The sequence below is a fragment of the Hermetia illucens genome, chromosome 1 (assembly GCF_905115235.1).
Source record: "Hermetia illucens chromosome 1, iHerIll2.2.curated.20191125, whole genome shotgun sequence".
In the NCBI taxonomy this organism is placed as follows: Eukaryota; Metazoa; Arthropoda; class Insecta; order Diptera; family Stratiomyidae; genus Hermetia; species Hermetia illucens.
In genome coordinates, this window is record NC_051849.1 from 6,221,311 (window position 1) to 6,246,280 (window position 24,970).

A 24,970-nucleotide genomic window follows, 5' to 3' on the forward strand; every position below is an offset into this window, starting at 1 on the left:
GTGGTCGAATTTAAGGGGGAGTCCCCATACATGCAAAAGGGGAGTGTAAATTTTTTTTTCATCAAATATTTTCATGTGGGGTAACAAATTAAAGGTCTCGGTTAGTACATTTTGAAGCCGGTCCTAGTTTTGACATCCGTTGGAAAGGTGGGGAGTGCGGGGTGTTGAAAGTGATCATTTCTTTAACGAACCCATTCTCAGAAACTACCCTACCGAAAAATCTGAACAAAATCAGGGTACTGTCACTATATGGTATCTAGGCTCCGAAATACCCGCCATACCAATGCTCAATACCCTCCTGGATAGATGCCATCCATGCCAGTGTACAAATGATAGTATAGCGCCTTCTCATTGGTAACCACCGCTCTCGCTCCTTGAAGGGTTTGCAGAAACCGCCATTTCACTTCTTCCCACTTCTGAGACCTGTTCTCCCAGGTGATGTACTTCCAAGAGAGTCTGTCTAGACTCAACTCTGGAGTTTGTGAAAGTACCATCCGGTTTTCTAAGAGAGTTCAGTTTGGTCGACTCATCCTTATTAAGGACTCTACACAACTTAGGAATCTCCCTTTCACCTTCCCGTTTCTCACAGTATCCTCTAAAAGAGTCTCGTTTCGAACGTTTTACGAACCTATTACATTCACGCTGTGAGTTTCGACTACCCTAGACAGCAGAAGACGTCGACTTTGTCTTGGTCCACCAATGTTCGGTAGTATCCTCGAGATCGTTGCAGCAATGGAAGACGCCTTAGTTGCGGCGCACTCAATGTGTTTTTTGAAATTGAGCCTTATGTCAATCATTACTCCCATGTGTGAGCAATGTTTGGGAGTAAATTGTGTGTTTGCCAATGATATTGACCAGACATATCGGTCTATATGAGGAGGGATCACCCAATGGTTTACCTACCTTCGGAATGGGTATGAACTTTTCCAGCTTCCATCCCCAGCAATTCTCCTTGCCTAAGGTATACCGTGAAAACTTGGGCAAACATACCTGGCACTGTCCTGGCTACTTTCACAGCAATATTATGGAGTCTTTTTTTCAGTCAATCTTTTCGCTACGCCTAGAACCTCCTCATTTACCACTACCGGAACTTCGTTCAGTTCACATTTGCTGGGAAGGAATCCGAGAGAGTGTTCATTATATTCTCCAACAAATCTGGACAAGTAATCAGTGCGCTTACCTTTTCATGATGAGGTGATGTATGGACGACCTCATGTGTGTTGGCTCTCCCAAGTTGGTAAGCACCACGTTCATACGCGAGAATGGCTCCAGCAATATTCCCCTCTCTTGCGTTGATTTCTCTACTACCCCATTCAACTGCGTTGTCTTTTCCGAACACGTCTTGGATATCAAAGCTCTAATGAAACTCAGTTGCCTTAGCTGGCGAAGAGATGCTTTGTCGGACTTTTGTCTAAGCCCGAAAATAAGGGGCCTGTCATCCGTGTTCACAGTGAACGGCCTGCCCTCAAGAGAAAAGCGGAAGTATTTAATTGAACGGTACGTGACGAGTAGCTCACGATCGTAGCTGCTGTAGTTATGTTGAGTTGGATTGAGTTGTTTCGAAAAGAATTTCAGCGTCTGCCAGGTTTTGGTTCACGCGTTGGTGAAGAGCAGCCCCTACCGATGGGCATGAGTATCGACAAACGCGACTAGGGGAGGATCTGACCGAGGAAATGCCACTAATGTAGCATCAACCAGCTGCTGTTTGATAGTTTCAAATGCCTGGCCTCTGTAGACCACGCAACCTTGCGGGAGTCTTTCGTTTTGGGTCCAGATAAGTCAGCGCTGAAGACTGCTTGATGATGCGCCCTTGGGCAGGAAACGACAATAGAAGTTTAACATGCCCAATAACTTTTGCAGATCCTTCACCACGATTGCCAAGGGATAGTTTTTGATCACCTCTACCTTGTCTGGGTCTGGTTGAATTCCCTTAGGGGTGATCATCTGGCCGAGAAACTTTACCTGCTTTTGTACGAATTTACATTTTCCAACGTTGAGAACAAGCCTGACCTCAAGGAGAAGTTTAAAATTACACTCGAAGTGGCCCAAATGCTCAGATTCGGAAGAAGAGTTGACCAAAACATCATTCCATGGAGACGAAACGAAAGTTTAAGTTTCGTAGGACTTCGAGGAAACCTCCTCCAATCGATCATCCTGGGGTCTTTGAAAGGTTTAGAAACCTTTGCGGCGAGATCTAGACTGAAAAGTATTCAACTATGATCCGAGAAGGATCTCTGGTCAGACACTCTCCAGTTCTCCACCCAAAAAATTCTTTTGTCGGTTAGTAAGGTGATATCACGGACTTCTTCCCAACCGTCACAGTTCTCCGAGCTGGGAAAATGGAAGCTTGATGTACTGCCTTTGTTACACACCGATAAATTTGTATTAATAAAAGAATCAAAGATTGACGCACCCCCTTCGTTGATTTCTGAGCCACTCCAAAGAGTATTCCTAGCATTGGCCGCCTGCTCCGATTGGACCACGACTAGTCGTTGGAACTCATACCCGGACACAGAAAAGGGTGCAGACTCTTCCTCACGAGGATACATGTTCTAGATCTGTCCTAATCAGCGTCTCTTAGCTGTGGAATAAATTATAATATTTGCTTTGAAGCCCTTTGCTGGTTCGGTCGCCTACAATCCAGGGCTCCTGTACTAGCGCGATAGCAATGTCTTTCTCTTGGAGGCACTTCCAAGGCCAAAACGCACTGCGAGTGCTGCAGATTTATCTGTGTTACCCTTCGCATGATCTGCTTGTATGGGGCGTTCGTCAGTCTTCGTCCGACCGTCGATCCTCATCTCCTCCATCAGTTCGTTGGCGGTGCCGATTGGACCCCGATCGTCGTCCGGTTTTGCAGAGCGGAACACTTTCACCTTTGCATTTCTGACTCCTAACCCCAATTTAACGTCTATTTTTACCAGGACTTAGAGGCCACTCTTCATTTATACCGATCAGGAAAAGTTGGCTGCTCATCTGGTGCTCCTCCTCTTTGACAAGTACCCAGTCGTTCAAGGGAATCCTCTGATTTTGAAGGCGGAGGGATTGGACGAGCTTATCCTTATTCATGCGGATCTTCAGCAACCGGTCTCCAAGGAATCTAGTCGTAGGGGATGACTTTGAGCTTTACGCCCTCCCAGGAGTCGCTGATCTCAACAACGGACGAACCGAGAACCGAGAGTTGGAATCCGTGTGTTCGCCTTTGGCGTCCAGGAGATGCTCAATGACCATCTCCGGCATAGCCTCAATGTCGATCGCCGCAGTTATTTAATGGAATTATAAAAGACGGACCCTCCTCTTTCCTTTACATATCCGCCCCGTCCTTTGCTCTTCACGGAGTAGTGTTCAGGCTTCACCACGAAGATATAAAAACAAGTCCGGAAACCGGAAGCTCCCGTGAGGCTGGAAACCGGGGCTGGTCCGTGAAGGGGCTTGAGATAGATAGAGATGCTATTGAGAGGCCAAAACCCCGATGGTGCGGCTACTGAAAAGGTAGAGCAAATGATGGGACGCATAACGAGAGCATGCGACGCTGCTATGCCGAGGCGACGAGTTCTCACAAAAAGGCGCTCAAACTATTGGTGGAATGAAGAGATCGCGGTGTTACGGGATGCATGTTTTCGTGCTAGAAGGATCTGCCAACGATCTAGAGGAAGACCAGACTTCGACGAGAAGCGGCTAGCATATGTGAACCTTCGAGGTAAGCTTAAGCAGGCTATACGGACCAGCAAGCGAGAATGCTTCAAGGAGCTTTGCACAGAGGCAGACCAAAGCGTACAGGATAGTTATGAAGAAGATGAGAGGGCGAACACCACAATTGACCTGCCCGCATCTTCTGCTCGATATCGTGACGGTGCTCTTCCCCCCGGATAAAGGAGAGCGCAAACAACACAAGCAAGCATTTGACGTCTACACCATACCTGCAGTAACTGAGGAGGAACTTACGCAAATTTTTCGGAGAATTGGTGATAACAAAGCACCCGGTTTGGATGCTGTTCCCAATAGAGCCCTTAAACTCGCTGTTAAGACCAGACCCGACTGGTTTATCAGCGTGTTTGAAACATGCATGATAGAAGGAGTTTTCCCCGACCGGTGGAAGAGGCAAAAACTAGCACCCAGAGCACCCATCATTATACCGACCGATTTGCCTTATCGACACGGCAGGAAAGGTGCTCGAAAGGGTCATCTACAACAGACTGCTCCCTAACATCAAATATAAGGATGGACTATCGGAGGGACAATTTGGATTTCATCACGCCCACTCAACGATCGACGATGTAGACGTTGTTTTGAAGCTGGCTCGAGACGCGATGTCGTCTAAAAAATGCTGTGCCGTGGTGACATTGGACATCAAAAATGCGTTCAATACCGCAAGCTGGGAGTGGATAAAAAGCTCACTGGATAAAACGGGTGTCCCTAGTTATTTGACCAAGCTCCTCAACAGTTACCTTTCGGAGAGGACACTTTGGTACGACACGGATGAGGGATCCAAGCAGTACACCGTCACCGCAGGAGTACCACAGGGCTCAGTGTTGGGTCCTCTCCTGTGGAACGTTATGTACAATGGGGTCCTTGTCCTTCCCGTGCCAAAGGAGGCCACGATAATCGGTTTAGCAGATGATCTAGCTCTGGTTGCCGTCACGAAACAACCTGAAGACGTGGAAATGTACGCTAACGAAACCATTAGCGCCATAAAAGCGTGGCTGGAGATGGTTCAGCTTGACCTTGCGGAACAAAAGACGGTGGTGGTCTTGATTACCAATCGAAGGAAGAGGAATACGGTTAATATTCGTGTTGGTGATCACGTCATCATTTCAAAACCGGTTATCAAATACCTAGGGGTGATGATTGACGCTAAAATCAATTTCAAAGGACATCTGGACTATGCCTGTGAGAAAGCGACAAATAACAGCGTATCATTAGCGTGGATGATGCCTAACATTGGAGGTCCAAGGTACAGTCGCAGATTACTTGTAGCCGGAGTGGTTCGCTCCACACTATTATACGCGGCACCAGTTTGGGAGGAAGCACTAGCGTGTGAGAGTAATCGTAGGAGGGTAAATATGACTTATCGCTTAGTGGCGCTAAGGGTGTATAGCGCCTTCAGAATAATATCAGTCGAGGCAGCGTGTGTTATTGCGGGAATGATCCCGATAGACATTCTGGCAAGTGAGACCTGCCTGTACGAGACAAGGAAAATGAATCCTCCTGAAAAGGATGCAGAATACCGAAAGACGGCAAGGCAAGAGTCGCTGGAGAAGCGGCAGAAACGGTGGGACGACTCGCAGAGGGGTTGCTGGACCCATACTTTGATTCCCCGTATTGAGGAGTGGATCCAGCGACGACACCGTGAGATTAACTACCATCTGACGCTATTCCTGTCAGGACATGGTGGTTAAAGGAAGTGCCTGCACCAATTCAGGCTAGATGATTCTCCCTTGTGTCCTGAATATGGTTGCACCCCTGAAAACCCGGAGCATGTTATGTTCCACTGTCCACGTTTTCACTCAGAAAGGAAGAGTCTGGAAGACTCCCTGAAAACCAACCTAAGCCTAAGGAGGGAAACTGGTGTGCGGTGAACTCCGCAATCAAAAGAATACAAGAGGAACTTGGAAGAGCGGAGCGCGCAAGAAGGACGCGAAGAACGGAAGGCTTGGTCGCTTAAAGCGCAGTCCACCCCGCGAAGTAATGCTTTGCGGCGGTCCCGCGGAGAAGGAAACAGGAAAAAATGGGGGTGGTTTTAGTGGGTGAGAATCTCACACGCTGCTGCAACCTGGCGCGGCAGTGTCTTTGTAAGATTTCCACCTCCATCCATAAACAAATCGGGAAACCGGAAGCTGGGCGCTTCAGGTATGAAAGGTTTTGTTTGCTTCTTCTGTGAGTATATTTGAGTGTAGAACTATCCTATTTGTACGTAGCCCGTTAAAAATATGCATTTAGCATATCAGATTTAGTACTTCGGGTTGTAAATTTATACGGAAAAGACAACTTTGAGCTACTGTAACTTTGTTACTAATAGTATGATTTTGATGAAACTTGGAGATAATATGCCTCATATTATATTTTATACTACCACCAACTTTTATAACTCTGAGATAAACTTAAGGGGGGTTTTACTCAATTTTCCCAAAAATATGGTAATAGACTAACTTAACTTAATTTGAATAGATATGGATATGGAGAGTATTTTCAGGCCTGGGCACCGTATAGAGGCAGCTTTATGATTTTTTTCAGATCTTTCGATTGGGTAGTATCTGAGAATGGGTCCGTTAAAGAAATCATCACTTTCCACCCCTTCCACTCCCCGCCTTTTTAACAAATCTCAAAACTAAGACGGGCTTCGAAAAGTACTAATCGAGACCTTTCATTTGATACCCCGCATGACTATATTCGGTGAAAAAATTTTTACACCCCCCTTTTACATGTATGGGGACCCCCCCCCCCCCTAAAGCTCAACATAGAAGGATATCACTCACTGCATGTCTGGGGTCTACAGGTCCCACCTTCTCACCAAATTTCGTGTCAATCGGTATAACCGCTTCTGAGAAAAGTGCCTGTGACAGACAGACGGACAGTCCAAGCCGGCCATCAAATACTTGGGGATGATGATAGACGAAAAATTCAATTATAAGCAGCACGTAGAGCATACTTGCAAAAAATCATCCACCACGAGTATGGCTCTCGCAAGGATGATGCCGAACGTAGGAGGACCGCGGCATACTTGCAAGCGGCTCATAGCCAGGGTGGTGAGTTCTACCATGCTGTATGCAGTCCCTGTTTGGTTAAAAGCGCTGCAGGTTTTAGGCGATGCATATAAACTGAGTACGGTTTACAGAAGAACAGCCTTAAGGGCGTGTTCTGCTTCAGGACCGTCTCAGATGATGGAGCGTTCGTCATCTCGGGAGTGATACCGATTGACATCCTGACAACCGAAATGATGAACATTGAGAACACGAAGTCCATCTCCCCCTTATCGTGGGTGAAAAAAGTCGAAAGGGATAGATCCATAAGCAGATGGCAACAGCGATGGGATCAGTCAGAAAAGGGTCGTTGGACTTACAGGTTGATCCCTTCCATCAGGGAGTGGCTGGAGAGAAAGCATGGGGAGATCAACTATAATCTCACCCAGTTTCTCACCGGCCCGGAGGATACCGTCAATATCTGTACAGGTTTAAATTGGACACCTCACTTAATTGTCCAAACTGCGACGGGGTCTCAGAGGACCCAACGCACGTATTCTTCCAATGTCCTAAGTTCGTGGAAGAAAGGAGGAACTTTGAGGAAACTCTAGGTGAAGTGCTATCACCGGAAAATTTTGTCCGGAGAATGGTAGCTTGCCAGGAAGACTGGGATGCGATCAATTCCATGATCGCAGTAATCCAAGGTGGTTCCACGGGGTGGGGGGGAGTCAGGGGTGGTTTTAGTAGGTAAAAATCCCACACCCTGGCGTACCCAGGCCAGAATCTTTTGAAGATTTCCATCTCCTTAAAAAAAAAAAACATTCAACCTATTTTAATTAGGTTTTGTTTTGCAAACAAAACCTTAAAAACCACTTTGAAGGGCTACAACTTTTTAAGGGGGTGCAATGAGAATGAGTTTTCAACGGATTTGAAAAGCGGGCACCTCCCCCTCCATAAACTTTCTACTCCGTCAGGGCATTTACCTTACAATATTCGATTTTAGTCTTATTATTTTCCCGAAACTAAATTTATTATATTTATTCCTTCCCTAGCCGTTTCGAAACTAATATCATCACTGAAGGAAGCTGAAAGTTTATCTGATGCACAGGAAATTGAATTTCTCCGAAGTTTACTTGAATCAAAGGAACTAAATGCCTTAGTAAATGTACATAGCAAAGTAGCAAAAGTTGGAAAAGATGATAGACTCGCCCCATTATTATCAACCTCAATGCAGGTAAGTGCCAGATAAAATCACATTGGTTTAGATACTTTTCAAATATAGTTTCACTATGGCTACCAATTCCAGGTGCTATTTGAAGTATTAGAACTACTTTCCACACGATGCCATTTATCGCCTGTATGCAAAGAAGCCTTTCATTTATTTCAGAATCCGCATTTTCAGGTTAGCCTAATCAATTCCAATTAATCTATAATTTTTCTTTCACCCTCTATATGCCAATTTGTTATCTTTTAACTTTAGGTTTCAACAAAATTTCCAATTGAAAATGTAAATTTAGTCTTTAATGTTTCCATAATTTTCCCATACAAAAATCAGAGTCTTCTCTGTGCTCACGATGCAATTGCACAAAAGGATTTCTACCCTCATCTGCCGGAAATTCCAATGGAAATGGACGAAGATGAGGAAACCATCAAAATAGTTCAACTAGTTAAAAGTAACGAGCCATTGGTGGGTACTAAGCTTTTATCTTTTATTGATTTTCTTTGTAATCGCTCGAGTTATTGCTAAATTTAGAATGACATACATACATTGATACATAAATAGATTGTAATGTGCTTTTATATTTTGGTGTAATGTTCGCCTTGAGCCTTAAAGTTCACAGTGTCGTGTTGATTTCATTCATTGTTATCTTATGTGTTGCTATAGTCAGTCAATTTAGATACTTTATCAAAGCGAATGGAATACATGAAATCGTTGAAATAAGTAGCTTTATTCCAATACAATCACAATTAACTTAAAAAAGATAAAAATGTAAAGATGTAAAGACATCAGTGATATATATGCCGCCAACACTGTCCCCCAACTTCCTAGGGGAATAACTTCTCTATTTTTCTTGATATAATTTATAGGATAATCCGAAACTTCACAAAAAAATGAAATAGTAAAAGATCCTTCAAAATCTTTATTTAGGCTTTATCTATTTTGCATAGCCCCAACCTGTCCCACTATAGCTCCTGCGAAAAGCTGAAGGAAGCAACCACTCTAGGGGCCTCGATACCACCGTAGACAAGGAATCACGCGTTCCTGAAACCAACCATAAACCATTGAAAAAAGCAAAACGGTCGTAGCTGAAAGATCAGTTCAAGGCATGGTACCAGCCGCTATATCCTTATGTTGCATCTAGGATAGTAACCCGAAACCATTTCTCGTACTACCTTATTATTATTCTGTTAAGGGAAAGTCGCACCGCGTTCTTGAAGAACTATTGTGACCCTTTTACTGGTTACAGTGTACCTGTTAATCATAGTATCTCAAGCAGGCCTGTCACCGTTACGAACTTTCGTATGTTCCCCACTTCCAGATGTTTCAGCTTTGCATTTGGTATTAAGTGTTGTCCCAGATGTATCGACCTTCTTTGCACAAGTGCCGGACACTGTCCCAGGACGTGTATAGAGGTTTCGTCCTCCTCCTCACAAAACCTGCAGGCAGTGTCCGTAGATATCCCTAGCTTTCCTAGGTAGAAGTTCAGTCGACGATGACAAGTGAGAATTCCCACTATGATTTGGAAGTTCTTTTTGGTGAGGTTTAAGCAATCCTTTGTACGCATGGGTTCGTATCCCCCAATAAGCACTCTGGACTGCTCCATCCCTGGTAGTTCCCTCAACCGTTTCTCTTCGTTTCTTAGATTCATAGCCATGAAACCGTTTCCGATTGCACACCGCTTCTTCGCTAGTTCATCCGCTGCCTCATTGCCTTCCAACCCAGCATGGCCTGGAACCCAAAGTATCCAGACCTTGTTGGACGAGCCGAGTGTATTCAGTCTCTCAAGGCATTCCCATACCAGTTTAGATTTCACCTGGTTGGACCTAAGTGCCTTCATCGCTGCTTGGCTATCGGTGAGAATAGCTATGTTCTGCCCCCTGTAGTTCCTTTGCAGATTAAAAGAGGCACATTTGTCTATGGCGTAAATTTCCGCCTGGAATATGCTAGTGTACCTGCCCATTGGCTCAAAGTACATTTTCCTTGGACCAATGACACCGGCACCCGTTCCCTCTGCTGTGAGGGATCCGTCAGTGTACCAAGTAATCAGTTGCTGTCGCAGCCACGCTCTCCCAGTTTGCCTTGTTACTCCAACGTGTTTCAAACTTCTTATCGAAGTGAAACCTCATTATCATGTTGTCCCTCGGTATCAGTAATTCGGGATACCGCCTAGAAAGGATATCAATCTTCCTTCGATTTAGGCAGCTTCCCGCCTCACTCATACTACCGGCCATCCTGAATATTGATCTCCTTGCCTACATCTGTATGTGCAGATGGTGAGGGGTTAATCCCAGAAGGACCTCCAGGGATGCCGTTGGGCATGACCTCATTGCCCCGCTGATACACACGCAAGCCAGCCTTTGGAGCTTATGTAATTCCCTGGCTTGTGTGCTGAGTTGGGTTCTTTCTGCCCAGATTACCGTTCCATAGGTAATCATTGGTCTTACTATTGCAGTATATATCCAAAGTAGTATCTTCGGGCTGCAACCCCATTTTTTTCCAGCTATGGATCTGCAAGTCATCAGAGCCCTCGTGGCTTTTCGACAAGTGTTTCCGACATGTGTCTTCCAGAGTAATTTTTGGTCTAGCGTGATTCCCAAGTATTTGACCTCTGTTTCTCGTTTCACCTCCATATCATGTAATGTTATGGCTTTCAGGTGATCCAGCTTACGCCTCCTAGTGAATGGTACTATGGTGGTTTTGGCTGGGTTGATCCGCAATCCCACGTTCCTGCACCAGGCTTTAGTAACCCTTAGTCCAGTTTGAATTCAATCATATAGGGTATCTTCATATTTGCCCCTACAGATTAGAACAATGTCGTCTGCGTAGCCCTGGACTTGTATTCCAGTATCAGTTAACACGTCCAGGAGTTCATCCACTACCATACTCCACATCAGCGGCGATAGTACGCCATCCTGTGGACAGCCTTGAGTGGTGTTCATGATAACAGAATTTGTACCTGTTTGTACCTCTATTTGTCTGCTTTCTAGCATTTTGCCCATCCAGAATGCCAGGGTGTATCCCACTCCTTTGCGGCCCTGGGCATCCTGTATCTCTGTGTGCGATGTGTTGTCGAATGCTCCTTCGATATCCGAAGATATCCATCTTAGCCTAGCTTCTGAGCATACCTCTTTTGCTAGTTTCCGGCTCTCTTTTCTTCCCCTTTTATTCGTTGTTGGGGTGTCAGGCAGATTGTTGTCGCCTCCCACCGAGGGGTAGGACACCGGGAAATGAGTTCAGAGAAGCAGGTGTACTCTATCCTCCTCATTCTCGGTGAATGTCCCATCTTCCTTTTTCAAGCAGACTGAGGATATTCCCCCGTCTTTGGCTACAGCCTTGTTCAGCCTGGTTGCTTCTGTGATCTGTTCAATCCCTTCACAGAATTCCCTAAAGCTGTTCCGTTTCGCTTCCCTCATCGCGTTGCTATACGCAGTCAGTGCATTTTTATACCTCCGCCAGTCCCCGGTTTGTTTTGCCCGGTTAAACAGTTTTCGTACCTCTGTTCTCATTCTGGCTAGGTTCTTGTTCCACCATCGTACATCCCTTGATGACTTGACTGTCTTGGTCGGACAGCTGGCCTCATATGCGTCAATGACGATTGTGCTCAGGTTTTCCACCACCGTTTCAAATTTCAGTTCGCTCCTGATGTCACCGCCCCCTTGAAGGTGGGCAATGTTGTTGCTCAGGTTCGTTGTGTAGGATTCCCAATCCGCTCTCTTGGGATTCCTTATTATTCTTTTTATTTCGGAGTTACCCTCAATGTCGAATCTGATTATCCTGTGATCAGACATTGAGTGTTCATCCGACACCCTCCAATTCCTGACCATTCCGTTCATTAGGGTATTTCCTAGAGTTATATTATATCTAGTACCTCTTGTCTGGTGCTGGTCTCAAATGTTGGAGTGTTTCCTACGTTGTATATTTCTAACTTATTGCTAAGAATAAATTCGAGAAGGTACTCACTTCTACGATTAGTGTCGCTGCTTCCCCAGACTTCGTGGTGGGCGTTGGCATCGCAGCCGAGAAGAAGTGGTAACGCCCTCTCCTCGCAATACTTCGTCAGCTTTGCGACTTGTTCCGGTGGAGCCCGGCTCTCGTCTCCTGGGAAGTATCCCGATGCTACAACTGTCTCTCGAGTGCTCCTCCCGGCTTCCAATGAGACTTGGATAGCCACAAGGTCCCCCCTGAAAGACATATGTATTTTAAATTACGTTTGAGAATTATGCAAGCTCTTGGTTTTTCCTTGCAGACCGCGAATCTGCCCCCAGTACACCCAGGGCTCCCGAGCCAGCTCTATTCCAATGTTCTCCTTGGAATTTACCCTTGCAATCCCTGCAGATGCAGCTCTCGCATGGTGGAGGTTTATCTGGGCTGTCTTAGTGCTGGCTATTGGCTCCGTTATTATTTGGAGCTCTTCTCCACTGTCGGAGTGTCACCCTCCTCCTCCGACATGGCGCTTTCCTGCGCGTCGCTGTCCACCCTGAGCCCTAGGAGTCCTAGGTCTAGCTCGTCCAGCTTCTGCTCTTCACTGGACAGTAGGTCTATTTCCCTGGTTGATCCAGTTCTTTCCGCCTCTATGGCTTCCGAGACTTCTTCAGGGACCTCGGTAAGTTTTTCACCCGATGCCTCCTCCGAGGTATCTTTCCTTGGCTTTTCCTTGTGCACATGCACGGATATGTTGCCAAATCGGTAGTTGATATGAAAACTCCGACGTTTAATTGCCTCCAGGGATCGGTCATCTACCTCGATCGTGAGGAGATTACCCCTGCCCTCCACCTTGCTTCTGAAGACTCTCCATAGTCGAGTATGGAGATCTTCATTCTGAGCAATTAGGAGTCTCATAAGGTATTCCGTTTCTATTGCCGCGGCCTTTGGCAGAAAAACTGTCACCATGTGAGCTCCTGGTATATCATCCCCAGCACATGTTAACAGTTCTACCCCTCCCCAGCCTGGCAATCTAGGAACTATGGTTCTAACCCATTCTACGGTTCCTTCCGTCGCGCAGTCCACCAGTATAAGGCGTGGTCGAAAGCGTATCCCGGTGAACACCAGTTTCGACGTCCAACCCTTGATCATCTGCTTGACGACAAGTTCCTCAATGATTTCCTGTTCCTCCCGAATGAGTATTTGCTCGGAAAACCTTCTTGGCAGTATGGCCAGTCGAATGCCCTTGACCGCACTAGCATAGCTAATGCCGGGCTTCCTGGGTCCTGCCTTCACTCCTGACCTGCCCGGGTTTTCTCCTCCCTTGGGTTCAGGTTTGGATTTTTTGGGAGCATTTCCTTCATGCGGGCTGATCTCTGCTACTACCCACTTTCTCAGCTCCGGTAGAGATGGCTTAGGTCTGTCCTGAGCCTTCTTAAGGGCCTCTTCTGGTTTCAGGCCTGCCTTCAGATAGCGCAGGTACCATTTAACCCCGGCGCCACGGAGGCCTGTCTCCTTCCTGACGTCTGTTATATTTATCTCAGACGTGCTTTTGCTGGTCCCTGCTCTTTGAATAGTGGTGTTCGCAGGCTGTAGTCCACGCAGTATACCAATGCTCACCTTGGATCCACTGCTTGACGCCCCAACTTCTCCCTTCTTGGGTGTAGTCACCTGGCTTTCAGTAATTCGGAGACGTGCCTCCGCCTGATTAACCAGTTTTGGTGTGGTACTTGGCTCCGCTTGTTTGGTTTTTGTTTTCTTTTCTAGTTTTGTACTCATTTGATTCCCACGAGTATGGGGGTTAAGAGGTCCGCCTTGCCATAGCCCCCCGTAGCACGGTAAGGTCTAACTTACTCACTGAGGCGACCAGGTATCAGTGAGGCTCCGTTCAAACACAGTCAGTTACCCCCGACTGCAAACTATCCAATGGGCACAGTTCGCATGACACTCTGAATTGGGGTAGGTGTTTTTCGACTCCCCAGTCTAGATCCGTAGCGTTTTGTTAATAGTAGGGTCACCTCGTACAGGGTGTGGCTATCACCACTCACTAACGGTCTTGGTAGACGAAAGGCTTGGCCCCTGAAGAGGCACACACCGTCCCAGAGGAGAGACAGCTCATCCTTAGAGAGAGATAGGTTGGCCTCAGGGAGCTGTGTTCCGCATCAGTCTATCCTGCAGTGCACTGCTTGACCCCGCCGTACTACCTTAGTCCCGCCTCGAAAGTCGAGCTTAAACGAGTGCTGGCCTCGCTCCAGGACTCTAAAGGGGCCCTCATATGGTGGTTGCAGCGAATGAGGACCTGTAAAAACGTATCGAGGTCACTGGGGATGTTGACCTCAGTTGTCGCGTGTCGGGAAGGTGGAGTCGGTCCCAGCTTCGAAACCGTTCTCTGAGCAAACGCAGTATGCCAGATTCGCTTAACCCTGCTCTGATGTCCAACACAGGGTCAGCGAGTAGGCGCAGATTCTCTCCATACCCATCTCCGCGAGGCTGGCCATGAACTCCCCTCGATAAACTATGCGAAGGCCGAGGAGGACGAAAGGCAAGGACTCCTTTAGTGTTCGGTGCCAACGATCCAGCATCCCATTGGACTGTGGATGGTATACACTAATCCTATGCAGTTTAAAGCCAATGAGCTTGGCTAACTTCGGCAGAAGAGTAGAATCGAATTGCATCCCCTGGTCCGTCATGATAAAGACTAGTAATGTCCTCAGGCGATGATGTCGGGATGGATGGTGTGGAAGCGCATGGTCGACCTAGGCAATACGCCTACTTCCTTTCATACGTGCTTGTTGGCCTTGCACTTCTGGCACGCGATACACTGTCAGGCCCAAAAATTGATGTCCTTGTTCATGGACAGCCAGAAGTATTTCCCAGTGACTAACCTGTTCGTCGTCCGGATGCCAGGGTGCGCAAGATCGTGTATTTCGGGAAAAACTTCCCTACGAAAATCGGCTGAATCCCTTATCTAAGGTCTCGCAGGGTAAATAGAAGTTCGAGCCGGAAATAGGAAACTTCTTGAACTTGTATTTGGAGTTCACCTTCAGGCTCTGAAGCTCTGCGTCGTCTTTTTATGCCTCTACCGCGGCGGAGACTGTAACCTCCGAGATTCGAGACAAAACGATCGCAACAACATTGTCTTTTCCAGACACGTGTTGAATATCAGAAGTAAACTGGCTGATATACCTCAAGTGCCGAAGTTGGCGAGGGGACACTTTGTCGAGTTTTCATCTAAACGCGAAAGTAAGAGGCTTGTAGTCCGTGAAGGGCGGCGCTTACGACTGTATCGACAAACACAGCTAGGAGTGCATCTGGCTGAGGAAATGGCAGCAGTATTGTGTTAACAAGCTGTTGCTTGTCTGTCTCAAACGCATGGACGGTCTCTCTAGACCACGCCACCTCGCGGTCTTTGATTTTGGGCCCAGATAAGTAGGCGTTAAGGATCACTTGGTGATGAGGGTGATGGGTAAGAAACGACCATAGAAGTTTAACATGCCCAAGAACGCAGACCCTTCACTCTGGTTGGTGAAGGAAAGCTGTTAATCGCCTCAACCGAGAAATTTCACCTGCCTCTGGATAAATCTGCATTTTTCAACGTTTAGGACAAGTCCGGCCTCATGGAGACGTTGAAAAATGCACTCGAGCTATTCAGTGCTCAGATTCTGAAGAGGAAGCGACCAAAACATCATTCTTATAAACGAAACAAAAGTTCAAGTTTCGCAGGGCAGAGTGGATGAACCACTGCAAAGTGTACGTAGCGTTGCACAAGCCCAAAGTCATACTGGTGAGCTCGAAGGGTCCGAAATGTGTGCAGGTACCCGTTTTTGGAATGTCTTCCCTGACGTCTGTAATTGCAGGGTCGATCCAAGCCTTGTTCTGCGGGTCCACCAGCAGCCTATAGTGACACAGGAAGTCTGCGCCTAAAATGGGGGTGCTGTCCATCGGAACGAAACGCTGCGAAAACGCTTGGCGCAGTCCGAGACTCACATCCATCTGCCTATAGCCATAGATGCGGATGGGAGACGAGTTTGCGGCAGCCAGTCGTAGATTCTGTGGGATTAATGGGTTGGGACGAGGTACAAGGTACACCCGTGTCGACCAGGAAGCAACGTCTACTCAGGGGATCGAAGATTGTAAGGCGAAGCGGTAATGCGCTTCGGGTAGCCATCGCCGAGGCACCCAGCGAGCTTATTTTTTGTGTTGCGTTAAAAGTGCATCCGTTGGTACATTTAGTCGGTTGCACTCCGTATTTAGGATGATACCAGCAAACCCTTTTCGGGAAGCAGATCTCGACCGTGGCTGCGATCGGGATCTACCCCCTTCCTCTCGCCTGAACGCAAAGTACCGACTGTCGCTGCGAGCTTTATGACCGCGTCGGCCAGTGTCGTTACTATCGTCGTGAGCTCGTTGACCTCACGTCTCGGGAAACCTTCACGACCGCGGGGTGTGCGTACACCGTATGTACCTTGTCGGTCGTGGCGGACAACACTTCCAGCGACCCCCAGTCCGCGCAGGCAAGATGACGCGGGTGCCCTCCGGGAGCCGCTGCAGCCAGAGGATCTTTAACAACTCCGAGCCAACCTTATCACCACCTAGCTGTCTCATTTCTCAAAGCAGCTGACTGATTCGGCTAGGAGTCCACTACCCTTCGTTTTTCTAATGGAAGGCACTTCCGCTCCGCTATTTTCAGGATTGAGGCTATAATGGATTTCGCTGAGGATTTTCCCAAAGGTCTTGTCTTCCATCGGCTTAATAAGCAGGGCAGGCGGTCTAGTCTTCCTTGGTCTCCCCATATTTCCTTTTTCCGTTCCTTCCCACCATAATTTTAGGCAAGGGGTTTTCTGACGCCGCGACGGATTGTTGCCTCTTCAACCTCTTCGCAATCTTCTTTTGAGCCCTGGAGAGTACCTGAGTGAAGTCGCCGTGAGATGCCCCTTCCTTGAGATGGGAGGGGATAAATATTGGGCTTGTTGTCGCCTTCCTCCGTGGGAGAGGATCTCGGGAAATAAGCAAGGAAACTCTGTCCTCCTCATTCTTAGTAAGTGTCCCTTCCTTCTTCTTCACACAGACAGAAAATATTGCCCCGTTTTTGGCTACAGCTATGTAAAGCCTAATGGCTTCTGTGGTTTGTTCGATTCGTTCACAGAATTCCCTGAAGCTGTTCCATTTTGCTCCCCTGGTCGCGTTTCTATACGCAGTCAGTGCATTTTCGTACTTCGGCCAGTTCCCGGATTATTTTGCCCGGTTGAAGAGTTGTTGTAACTCTCCTCTCATTTTACCTATGTTCCCATTCCACCAGGAGCATTTGCTTTATTCGAAATGAGACAGCATTGGTCTTTACAAGCATTGAACTGAACACGATTTGCTTTGCCCCAAGCAATAATAGACGATATGTCCTCTTTCAATGTCTCAAACATGCACTCCCGGTTGACATGCAATGTACTATGACGAGAGTCAGTCAGCGAATCAAACAAATATGCGAAGTCAAGGTGCTATCATCAGCGAAGCTGTGGGTCGGATTGAAAGTGCTACTTAAGAGGTCATTAATGAGGATGAGAAAGAGGGTGAGTGACAGATCAGTACCTTGAGGTACCTCGCAATTTTGGGTATGAACTTCTATGCGGTGGGACCCGGAGATCATCTCCTGGGAAGTAGCCAGATGCCACAACTGCCTCTCGAGTGCTCCCCTCGACTTCCAGGGAGACTTGGGTAGCCATAAGCTCCTCGGCCAGGAACTTTGAAAGACATATATATTTTAAATTACGTTTAAAAATGATGCAAGCTCTTGGTTGTTTGCAAGAGAAGTCCCAAATTACCTGGAAACTTCCTCCTTGCAGACCGCGAATCTGTCCCCGGTACATTCAGGGCTTCTGAGCCAGCACTATTCCAATCTTCTACTTGGAAGTTTCCCTTGCAATTACCGGAGATGCAGCTTTCGCATGGTGGAGGTTTATCTACGCTATCTTACTGCTGGCCATTGGCTCCGTTATTGTTTGGTGCTCATCTCCACTGTCGGATTATCACCCTCCTCCTCCGACATGGCGCTTTCCTATACATCGCTGTACACCCTAAGCCCTAGAAGATCTAGTCAAAGTTGTCCAGTTTCTGCTCTTCAGTGGGCAGCAGGTCTACTTCCCTGACTCATCCAGTCCTTTCCGCCTCTACGACCTCCGAGATCTCGGTAACTTTTTCCACCCAATGTCTCCTCCGAGGTGTCTTCCTCGGCTTTTCACTGTGCACGTGGCCAAATCGACAGTTAATATGGCAACTCCGACGTTTGATTGCCTCCAGGGTCATCCACTCCGACCGTGAGGAGCCTACCCTTGCCCTCTATTTTGCTTCTAAATAATCGCCATAATCGCGCATGGAGATCCTCATTCTGAGATTAGGAGACCCACGAAATCTTCCGTCTCTATTGGTACGACTTTCGGAAGAAACACTGCCACCATGTGCTCCTGGTACATCATTCCCAGCACATGTCGACATTTCTGCTACTTCTCTGCCTGGCAATTTAAGAACTATGGTCCTAAGCCTCTCTGCAGTGTCCTCCGTCGCGCAGTCCACCAGTATATGGCCTGGCCAAAATCGTATCCCAGTGACCACAAGTTTCAGAGTCCATCCCTTACACATCTACCTGACGACAAGGTCTTCGATAGTTTCTTGCTCCTGAGGAGTGAGCATTTGCTCGGAAAATTTTTTGGCAGTATGGCCAGTCGAATGCCCGCGACCACATAGCTAATGGCAGGCTTCCTGATTCCTGTCTTCACTACTGACCTACCCGGTTTTTCACTCCTCTTGGGTTCAGGTTTAGGTTTTTTTTGGGAGCATTCCTTTCATGTGGGCTAATCTCTGCTACTCCCCGCTTTCTTGGCTCCGATGAAGATGGTTTAGGCCTTCTTAAGGGCCTGTTCTGGTTTTAGGCCTGCCTTCAGATAACGCAAGTACCATTTAACACCTGCGAAACTGGGGCCTATCACCTTCCTGACGTCTGATATATTGATATCAGAGGTTCCTTTGGTTGTCCCTGCATTGCTCTTTGTTGGTTGTGGTCCTCGTAGCACACCAATGTTTACCTTGGATCTACTGCTTGACGTACTTACCCATTGAGGCGACCAGGTATCAGTGAGGCTCCATTCGAAAACAGTCAATTACCCCCACACTGCAAACTATCTAATGGGCACGGTTCGCATGACACCCTGGATTGGAGGCATCGTTTTCGACTCCCCAGTTTAGATCCTTATTGTTTTGTTAATAGTGGAGTTACCTCTTATAGCGTGTAGCTATCACTTTCCCTTAACAAAATAATAATACTAACTGTCTTGGTAGACGGGAGACTTGGCTCCCTGGAAAGCCACACATCACCTTAGAAGAGAGACAGCTCACTCTCAGAGAGGGAGAGAGAGAGAGATTGGCCCCATGGGAGCTATAAGGCCTACAAATAAGTTCTGTCGGTTTTTTCTTTAAATTTGAAGCTTTATTGTGAAAAATTGGTTATACATTCATTGTTCAAAGTATTGCCCATCGCTAGCCACAACTTTCTTCCATCTTTCAGACAATTCATAGATACAATCGCGCCCAAAATTGTCCTGCTTGGCCGCTATCCACTCATCGAGCCATTTTTTGAGTTCGTCGTAATTGGAGAAGTGCTGGTCAGCCAAGCCATGCTGCATCGACCGGAACAAATGGTAATCAGAAGGAGCAATGTCTCGAGAGTACAGCGGGTGGAGTAGGACTTCCCATTTCAACGTTTCTAGATATGTTTTAACGGGCTGTGCAACATGTGGACCAGCATTGTCATGTTGCAAAATAACTTTATCATGCCTTTGCTGGTATTGCGGCCGTTTTTTCTTGAGTTCGCGGCTCAAACGCATCATTTGACGTCGGTAGAGTTTGCCCGTGACCGTTTCGTTCGGTTTTAGCAGCTCATAGTATACTACACCCAGCTGGTCCCACCATATACACAGCATGATCTTCTCACCATGAATATTCGCTTTGGCCGTCGATGATGAGGCATGGCCGGGGTATCCCCGCGTTGCTCGACGCTTGAGACTATCGTAATGGATCCACTTTTCATCGCTAGTAACTATTCGATACAGAAACCCCTTCCTTTCTTGTCGTTGGAGCAGTTGTTCGCACGTGAAAAAACGGCGTTCGACGTCTCTTGGCTTCAGTTCATACGGAACCCAATTTCCGACCTTTCGGATCATTCCCGTTGCTTTTAAATGGTTGGAAATGGCTTGCTGAGTGACTTCAAGTGTTTTTCCAAGTTCTTCTTCCATTTGCGATGGATCTTGGTCGAGCAATGTCTCTAATTCTTCATCTTCAAAAATTGTTGGCCGTCCGGCGCGCTCTTCGTCTTCCAAGTGAAAATTGCCACTTTTAAACCGTCCAAACCACCTCTGACACGTTCGTTCAGATAGAGGATGGTCACCATAAACTTCCACCAAAATGCGATGACTTTCGGTTGCTTTTTTCTTCATATTGAAATAATGAAGTAGAACTCCCCGCAAAAACACATTATTTGGTACAAAATTGGCCATTTTCGTTGATGAAAAAAGTATTGTTGTTTACTCTTCAATTAAATAATTTATACTGACGTTTGTGCCTATTGACAGTAGCTTTCCGATGAATGTTTGGAAATGTGGATCAATGGAATAAAAAACAAGCTACGCCATCTATTGTGAAAACCGACAGAACTTATTTGTAGGCCTTATATATTCCTCGACAGTCTACCTCGCAGCTGCTTAACCCCGTCCACGCACTATAGTTCCCGCTTAAAAAAGATACTAATAATAGATTTTCAGATTGTTTCAACAATTTCAAAACGTATTCAATTCGTAAGTTAGATGGCATTTTCATATTCGAGCACCCAAAAATCGTTAAAATTAGATCTCATTAGTTTCATTGAAAAACCATTTGACCCAATTCATTTTCATATTTCAAGTTCATTAAAAAATTTATCCTTCATTGACCATCATTAACATAATTTTCATCTATTGTTCCAAAATTTTATGCATTCTCGATATTTCCTTTTTTCCAAAATACATTTAAAGAAAGTCAAAAATTGAAAGACTATAAATTCTGTATTTTTCTTTCATTATTGAATTTATTTGCTGCTACTGTGACAATAATATTCAAAAACAAATCAAAAAAATAATAATTAAAAATTCATAATTATTAAAATTAAAAAAAAAAATACCAAATACCATAAAAAACAAATAAAAGGCCGGAGCACAAAGTGCGGAACCGATAGTAGTAAGTAGATAATGAATGTTGTGAAGTGAAAAAAAGATATCTCCAAAGAAATATTTTTCAGAGGAAATTTATAGTTTCTTTTCGTTGTCTTTGTATTTATTTTTCAATGGAATTCTTTGTCTAAAGCAGTAGTAGTTGAGATAAAAGATTAATTTCAGAATGATGAGGGATGAGACGAATAGACAAGAAGAGCAACTTTATTGAATCTTTTTTTTTGTGAAACACAGAAACTCTAAATTATGACAGTGTAATTTTTGTATTTCAACTTTTACTTTCGAATAATACATTTTTCATATTTACTAGTATCTTTGATTGGGAAAGTAACTTCTGGGACCATTGAGAGAAAAAGGTTTTGCCTTTTGCAAACAGGGTTTGAAATATCTTGGCACAAACGATGAGAAGGGCGAACAAAAAATACACGTAACACAGGGTTATCTCCTGCGATGTAGCCACCTTCTGGGAGAACCTGAATGACCTACATCTTTGAGCCATCCCGCTCAGAGATATATCGATCTCAACTCCGCGGAAAATGGGTCCTGGCCAAAAACCTTCACCGTTCATCCTAAGATTCTGATAGAGGTCTCTCTGAAGCTTGGTTTCCCTTCAATATCCCTGAAAATCGCCCATTGGACGATGGTGTGTACAGTGCCCACTAACATATTAAACAGCTTTCCTGACTTCTTCTTCTTCAATAGTGCGCCAGGCTAAATCGGCCAGGATAGACTTCGTCCAGCCATCTCAATCCTTCGATCGCGTGCTCCAGTTGGAAAATTTCAGCAGCTCTTTACTGGCCTTGTCCACTGAGTCCTCCCAACATTTGCGCAGCTTTCCCACAAGCCGGCGTCCTTCGGGTGTGCCTTTGAATACCCTTTTAGGTATTCGCTTGTCGTTCATCCGTTCTACGTAATTGTAATTTTGTCGCCACCAATGCTGCTGGGTCATCATAGAGCTGGTACAATTCATGATTGTGTCTAATTCGCCAGTAAGCTCCATATTGAAAAATTGAAGCCATGGCAGCCAACTATGAAAAAACAAAAAAACAAAAACACAAACCTATAAAGCAAACACAGTTAAACTTCGATCGCGACGATCCAACCCCGAGTGAAGGGGCAACCCTGAGCTCATCGATGGAGAACCTGAGTCTAGACTCAGATTCCCCACTTATTCAAGTGGGAACCAATCCAATTGGGACCCAGTCCTTAACGGACGAGCCGAAGCAGGCCCCTCCTGTCAGTACTCCTGACCCCAGGCTCCAATCGGCGCCACCTGCTGAGGCTAAAGTCTTGCCCATGGGTAAACACCTGTCCACGGACAGCAAAATGCCTTCGTGCAAACCGCCTTCGGGCAAACAGCCTTCGGGCAAACAGCCTCCGGGCAAACCGCTTTCGGGCAAACAGCATCCGGGCAAACCGCCTTCAGGCAAACAGCCTCCGGGCAAACCGCCTCCGGGCAACGCACAACCCAAGAGCTGTGCCAAGGTTGAGGGGAAAGGAGCGTTCGGGGCACCTGCGGCTAAGGGGAAACCGAAGCGGCAGCGGTCCTCGGACGATCCTAACTCTTCGACACAAAAGGCAGCAAAGAGGGCTCGGCTGGCAACGACTAGGCCTTCATTTGCAGTCAAGGCTATCGAAGCCGATGGATGGGTCCTGTATGACGACTCTAATCCATCCGGCTACGATACTGAGCAGTGCGAACAGCTTAGGATACAACTCCTCCTATCTGTAAGGACTGCGTCCGCACAAGGTATTAAGCTTTGCTTTGAGTCGGTAGGTGTATACCGTAAAATGTTACGGCTGAACTTTGCCGACGAAGACACGAACGAGTGGCTCAGGCAGTACTGCTCCTCCCTTAACGATGTGTGGGAGGGTGCGCGACTAACCTTGAAAAGGGTCTCTGAGCTTCCATCGTTAAAAAAGTGCTTTCTCTGGCTTCCAGAAGAAGAGCGAAATAGTGTTGGGGTTCTGGAACAACTTGGTGTGCAGAACAACCTTAACACTTCCACCTGGTTGCTGCTAGGCAGCAAAACAGGAGAGAGAGCTGATAGGCGTTCCCGAACCCGATATTAAGAAGGTTCCTGAAAAATCGGGCTGCCGGCTCTACTATGGGCTGGGAACCGTCACGCTATAAGTGTCGGCTCCTAAAACCATTGAAGGGGACATGCACCTCCCGGCATCTACATCTTTTTTTTTTTTTTTTTTTTTTATGGATGGAGGTGGAAATCTTAGAAAGACGCTGCTGCGCCAGGTTGCAACAGTGTGTGGGATTCATATCCACTAAAACCACCCCCACTCTTCCGCCGCTCCCCGCGGGACCACCGTGAAGTATTACTTCGCGGGGGAGGCTCTGGTTCGCTATACCAGCTCGTCCATGTCACGTCTCCATCGCGCCGCCTTCCGAGCTCGATCCAACTCCAGGAGTTTTGTCTGCACCACGGCTACTGCCTCATTTACCGCCATCCAGTTTTCCTCCGACTTCAACATCTCTTCCACCAGGTTGGAGGGCTCGATGTCCGCCCCTAAGATGCTGTTCAACCTCCTTTTCTGCTGCAGAAATCTGGGACAATGGAACATAACGTGCTCCGGGTCCTCGAGTGTAGCACCGCATTCAGGACAGTTGGGAGACTCGTCCAACTCGAAGCGATGCAAGTACTTCCTATAGCCACCGTGTCCCGTAAGGAACTGTGTCAGGTGGTAATTCAATTCTCCGTGCTTTCGGTTGACCCATTTCTCGATGCACGGGATCAATGTATGGGTCCACCTGCCCTTGTCGGAGTTATCCCACCGTTGTTGCCACTTGCCACACAACTCTCTCCTGATGGCTTTTCGGAAATCCGCATTCACCTCGGCTGGATTTGCCTTCGGTTTTTCGTAGAGCCAGTGTGCCTCGCTCGCTAGAAGATCTATAGGGATCATTCCTGCGATAACACACACTGCCTCCGTCGACGCCGTCCTAAATGCGCTGCACACCCTTAGCGCAATTGGCCGGTATGCCGAACATATCTTCCTCCGGTTGACAGCGTGGTTCAACGCTCCCGCCCAGACAGGGGCCGCGTATAGCAGGATCGACCTCACCACTCCCGCGATGAGTAGCCTGCGACTATACTTCGGCCCTCCCACGTTAGGCATCATCCTTGCAAGGGATGAGCTGGCATTTGCTGCCTTCTCTCGCGTATAATCCAAGTGTCCCTTGAAACTCAGTTTGGCATCGATCATCACCCCCAGGTATTTGACAATCGATTTTGAGACGACCTCACGATTACCAACCCGGATGGTAACCGTGTTGTTCTTCCTACGGTTGGTAATGAGGACCGCCTCCGTCTTTTCGTTCGCCAGGTCCAGCTTGGCCATTCGTAACCATGACTTGATGGTATGATTGGCTTCATTTGCATAAAGCTCCACGTCCTCGGGATGCTTTGCAATTGCAACTACCGCCAAGTCGTCCGCAAAACCAATCAGCGTTGTCTCCTCCGGCACACGAAGGCCAAGCACTCCGTCGTACATTATGTTCCACAGCAGCGGTCCCAATACAGAACCTTGAGGCACACCTGCTGTCACAATGTACTCCTTCGGCCCGTTGTCCGTCTCGTACCAAAGAAGTCTGTCCGAAAGGTAACTCTCAATGAGCCGAGCTAAGTAGCTAGGAACACCCAGTTTGGCCAAAGCGCCCTTAATCCAGCCCCAGTTGGCTGAGTAAAAAGCATTTTTGACGTCCAGCGTCACCAGAGCACAGCATTTGCCCATGGCTATTGCATTTCGAGCCAATTCCGCGACCTTTGCTACTGCATCGACTGTAAAACGGGCTCGCCGAAACCCATATTGCCGCTCTGAAAGACCACCCGCAAGCTCGATGAGTGGGAGCAGCCTGTTGTATATCACCCTCTCCAACATCTTCCCCA

At 46.9% G+C, this 24,970-nt stretch overlaps 1 protein-coding gene across 4 annotated transcripts in view; it reads left to right on the top strand.

Moving 5' to 3' along the window:
* Positions 1-24,970, top strand: part of LOC119646304 (MAGUK p55 subfamily member 7) — a 172,519-nt gene that overhangs the window by 101,531 nt on the left and 46,018 nt on the right. For 2 of the 4 annotated variants that reach the window (XM_038046719.1, XM_038046721.1), the window contains exons 3-6: positions 7,730-7,911; positions 7,984-8,079; positions 8,233-8,364; positions 21,046-21,075. In XM_038046719.1, the coding sequence (XP_037902647.1) occupies positions 7,730-7,911; positions 7,984-8,079; positions 8,233-8,364; positions 21,046-21,075 (440 nt within the window). The remainder of the gene's footprint in view (positions 1-7,729; positions 7,912-7,983; positions 8,080-8,232; positions 8,365-21,045; positions 21,076-24,970) is intronic. The other 2 variants (XM_038046720.1, XM_038046722.1) reach the window with 1 other exon arrangement.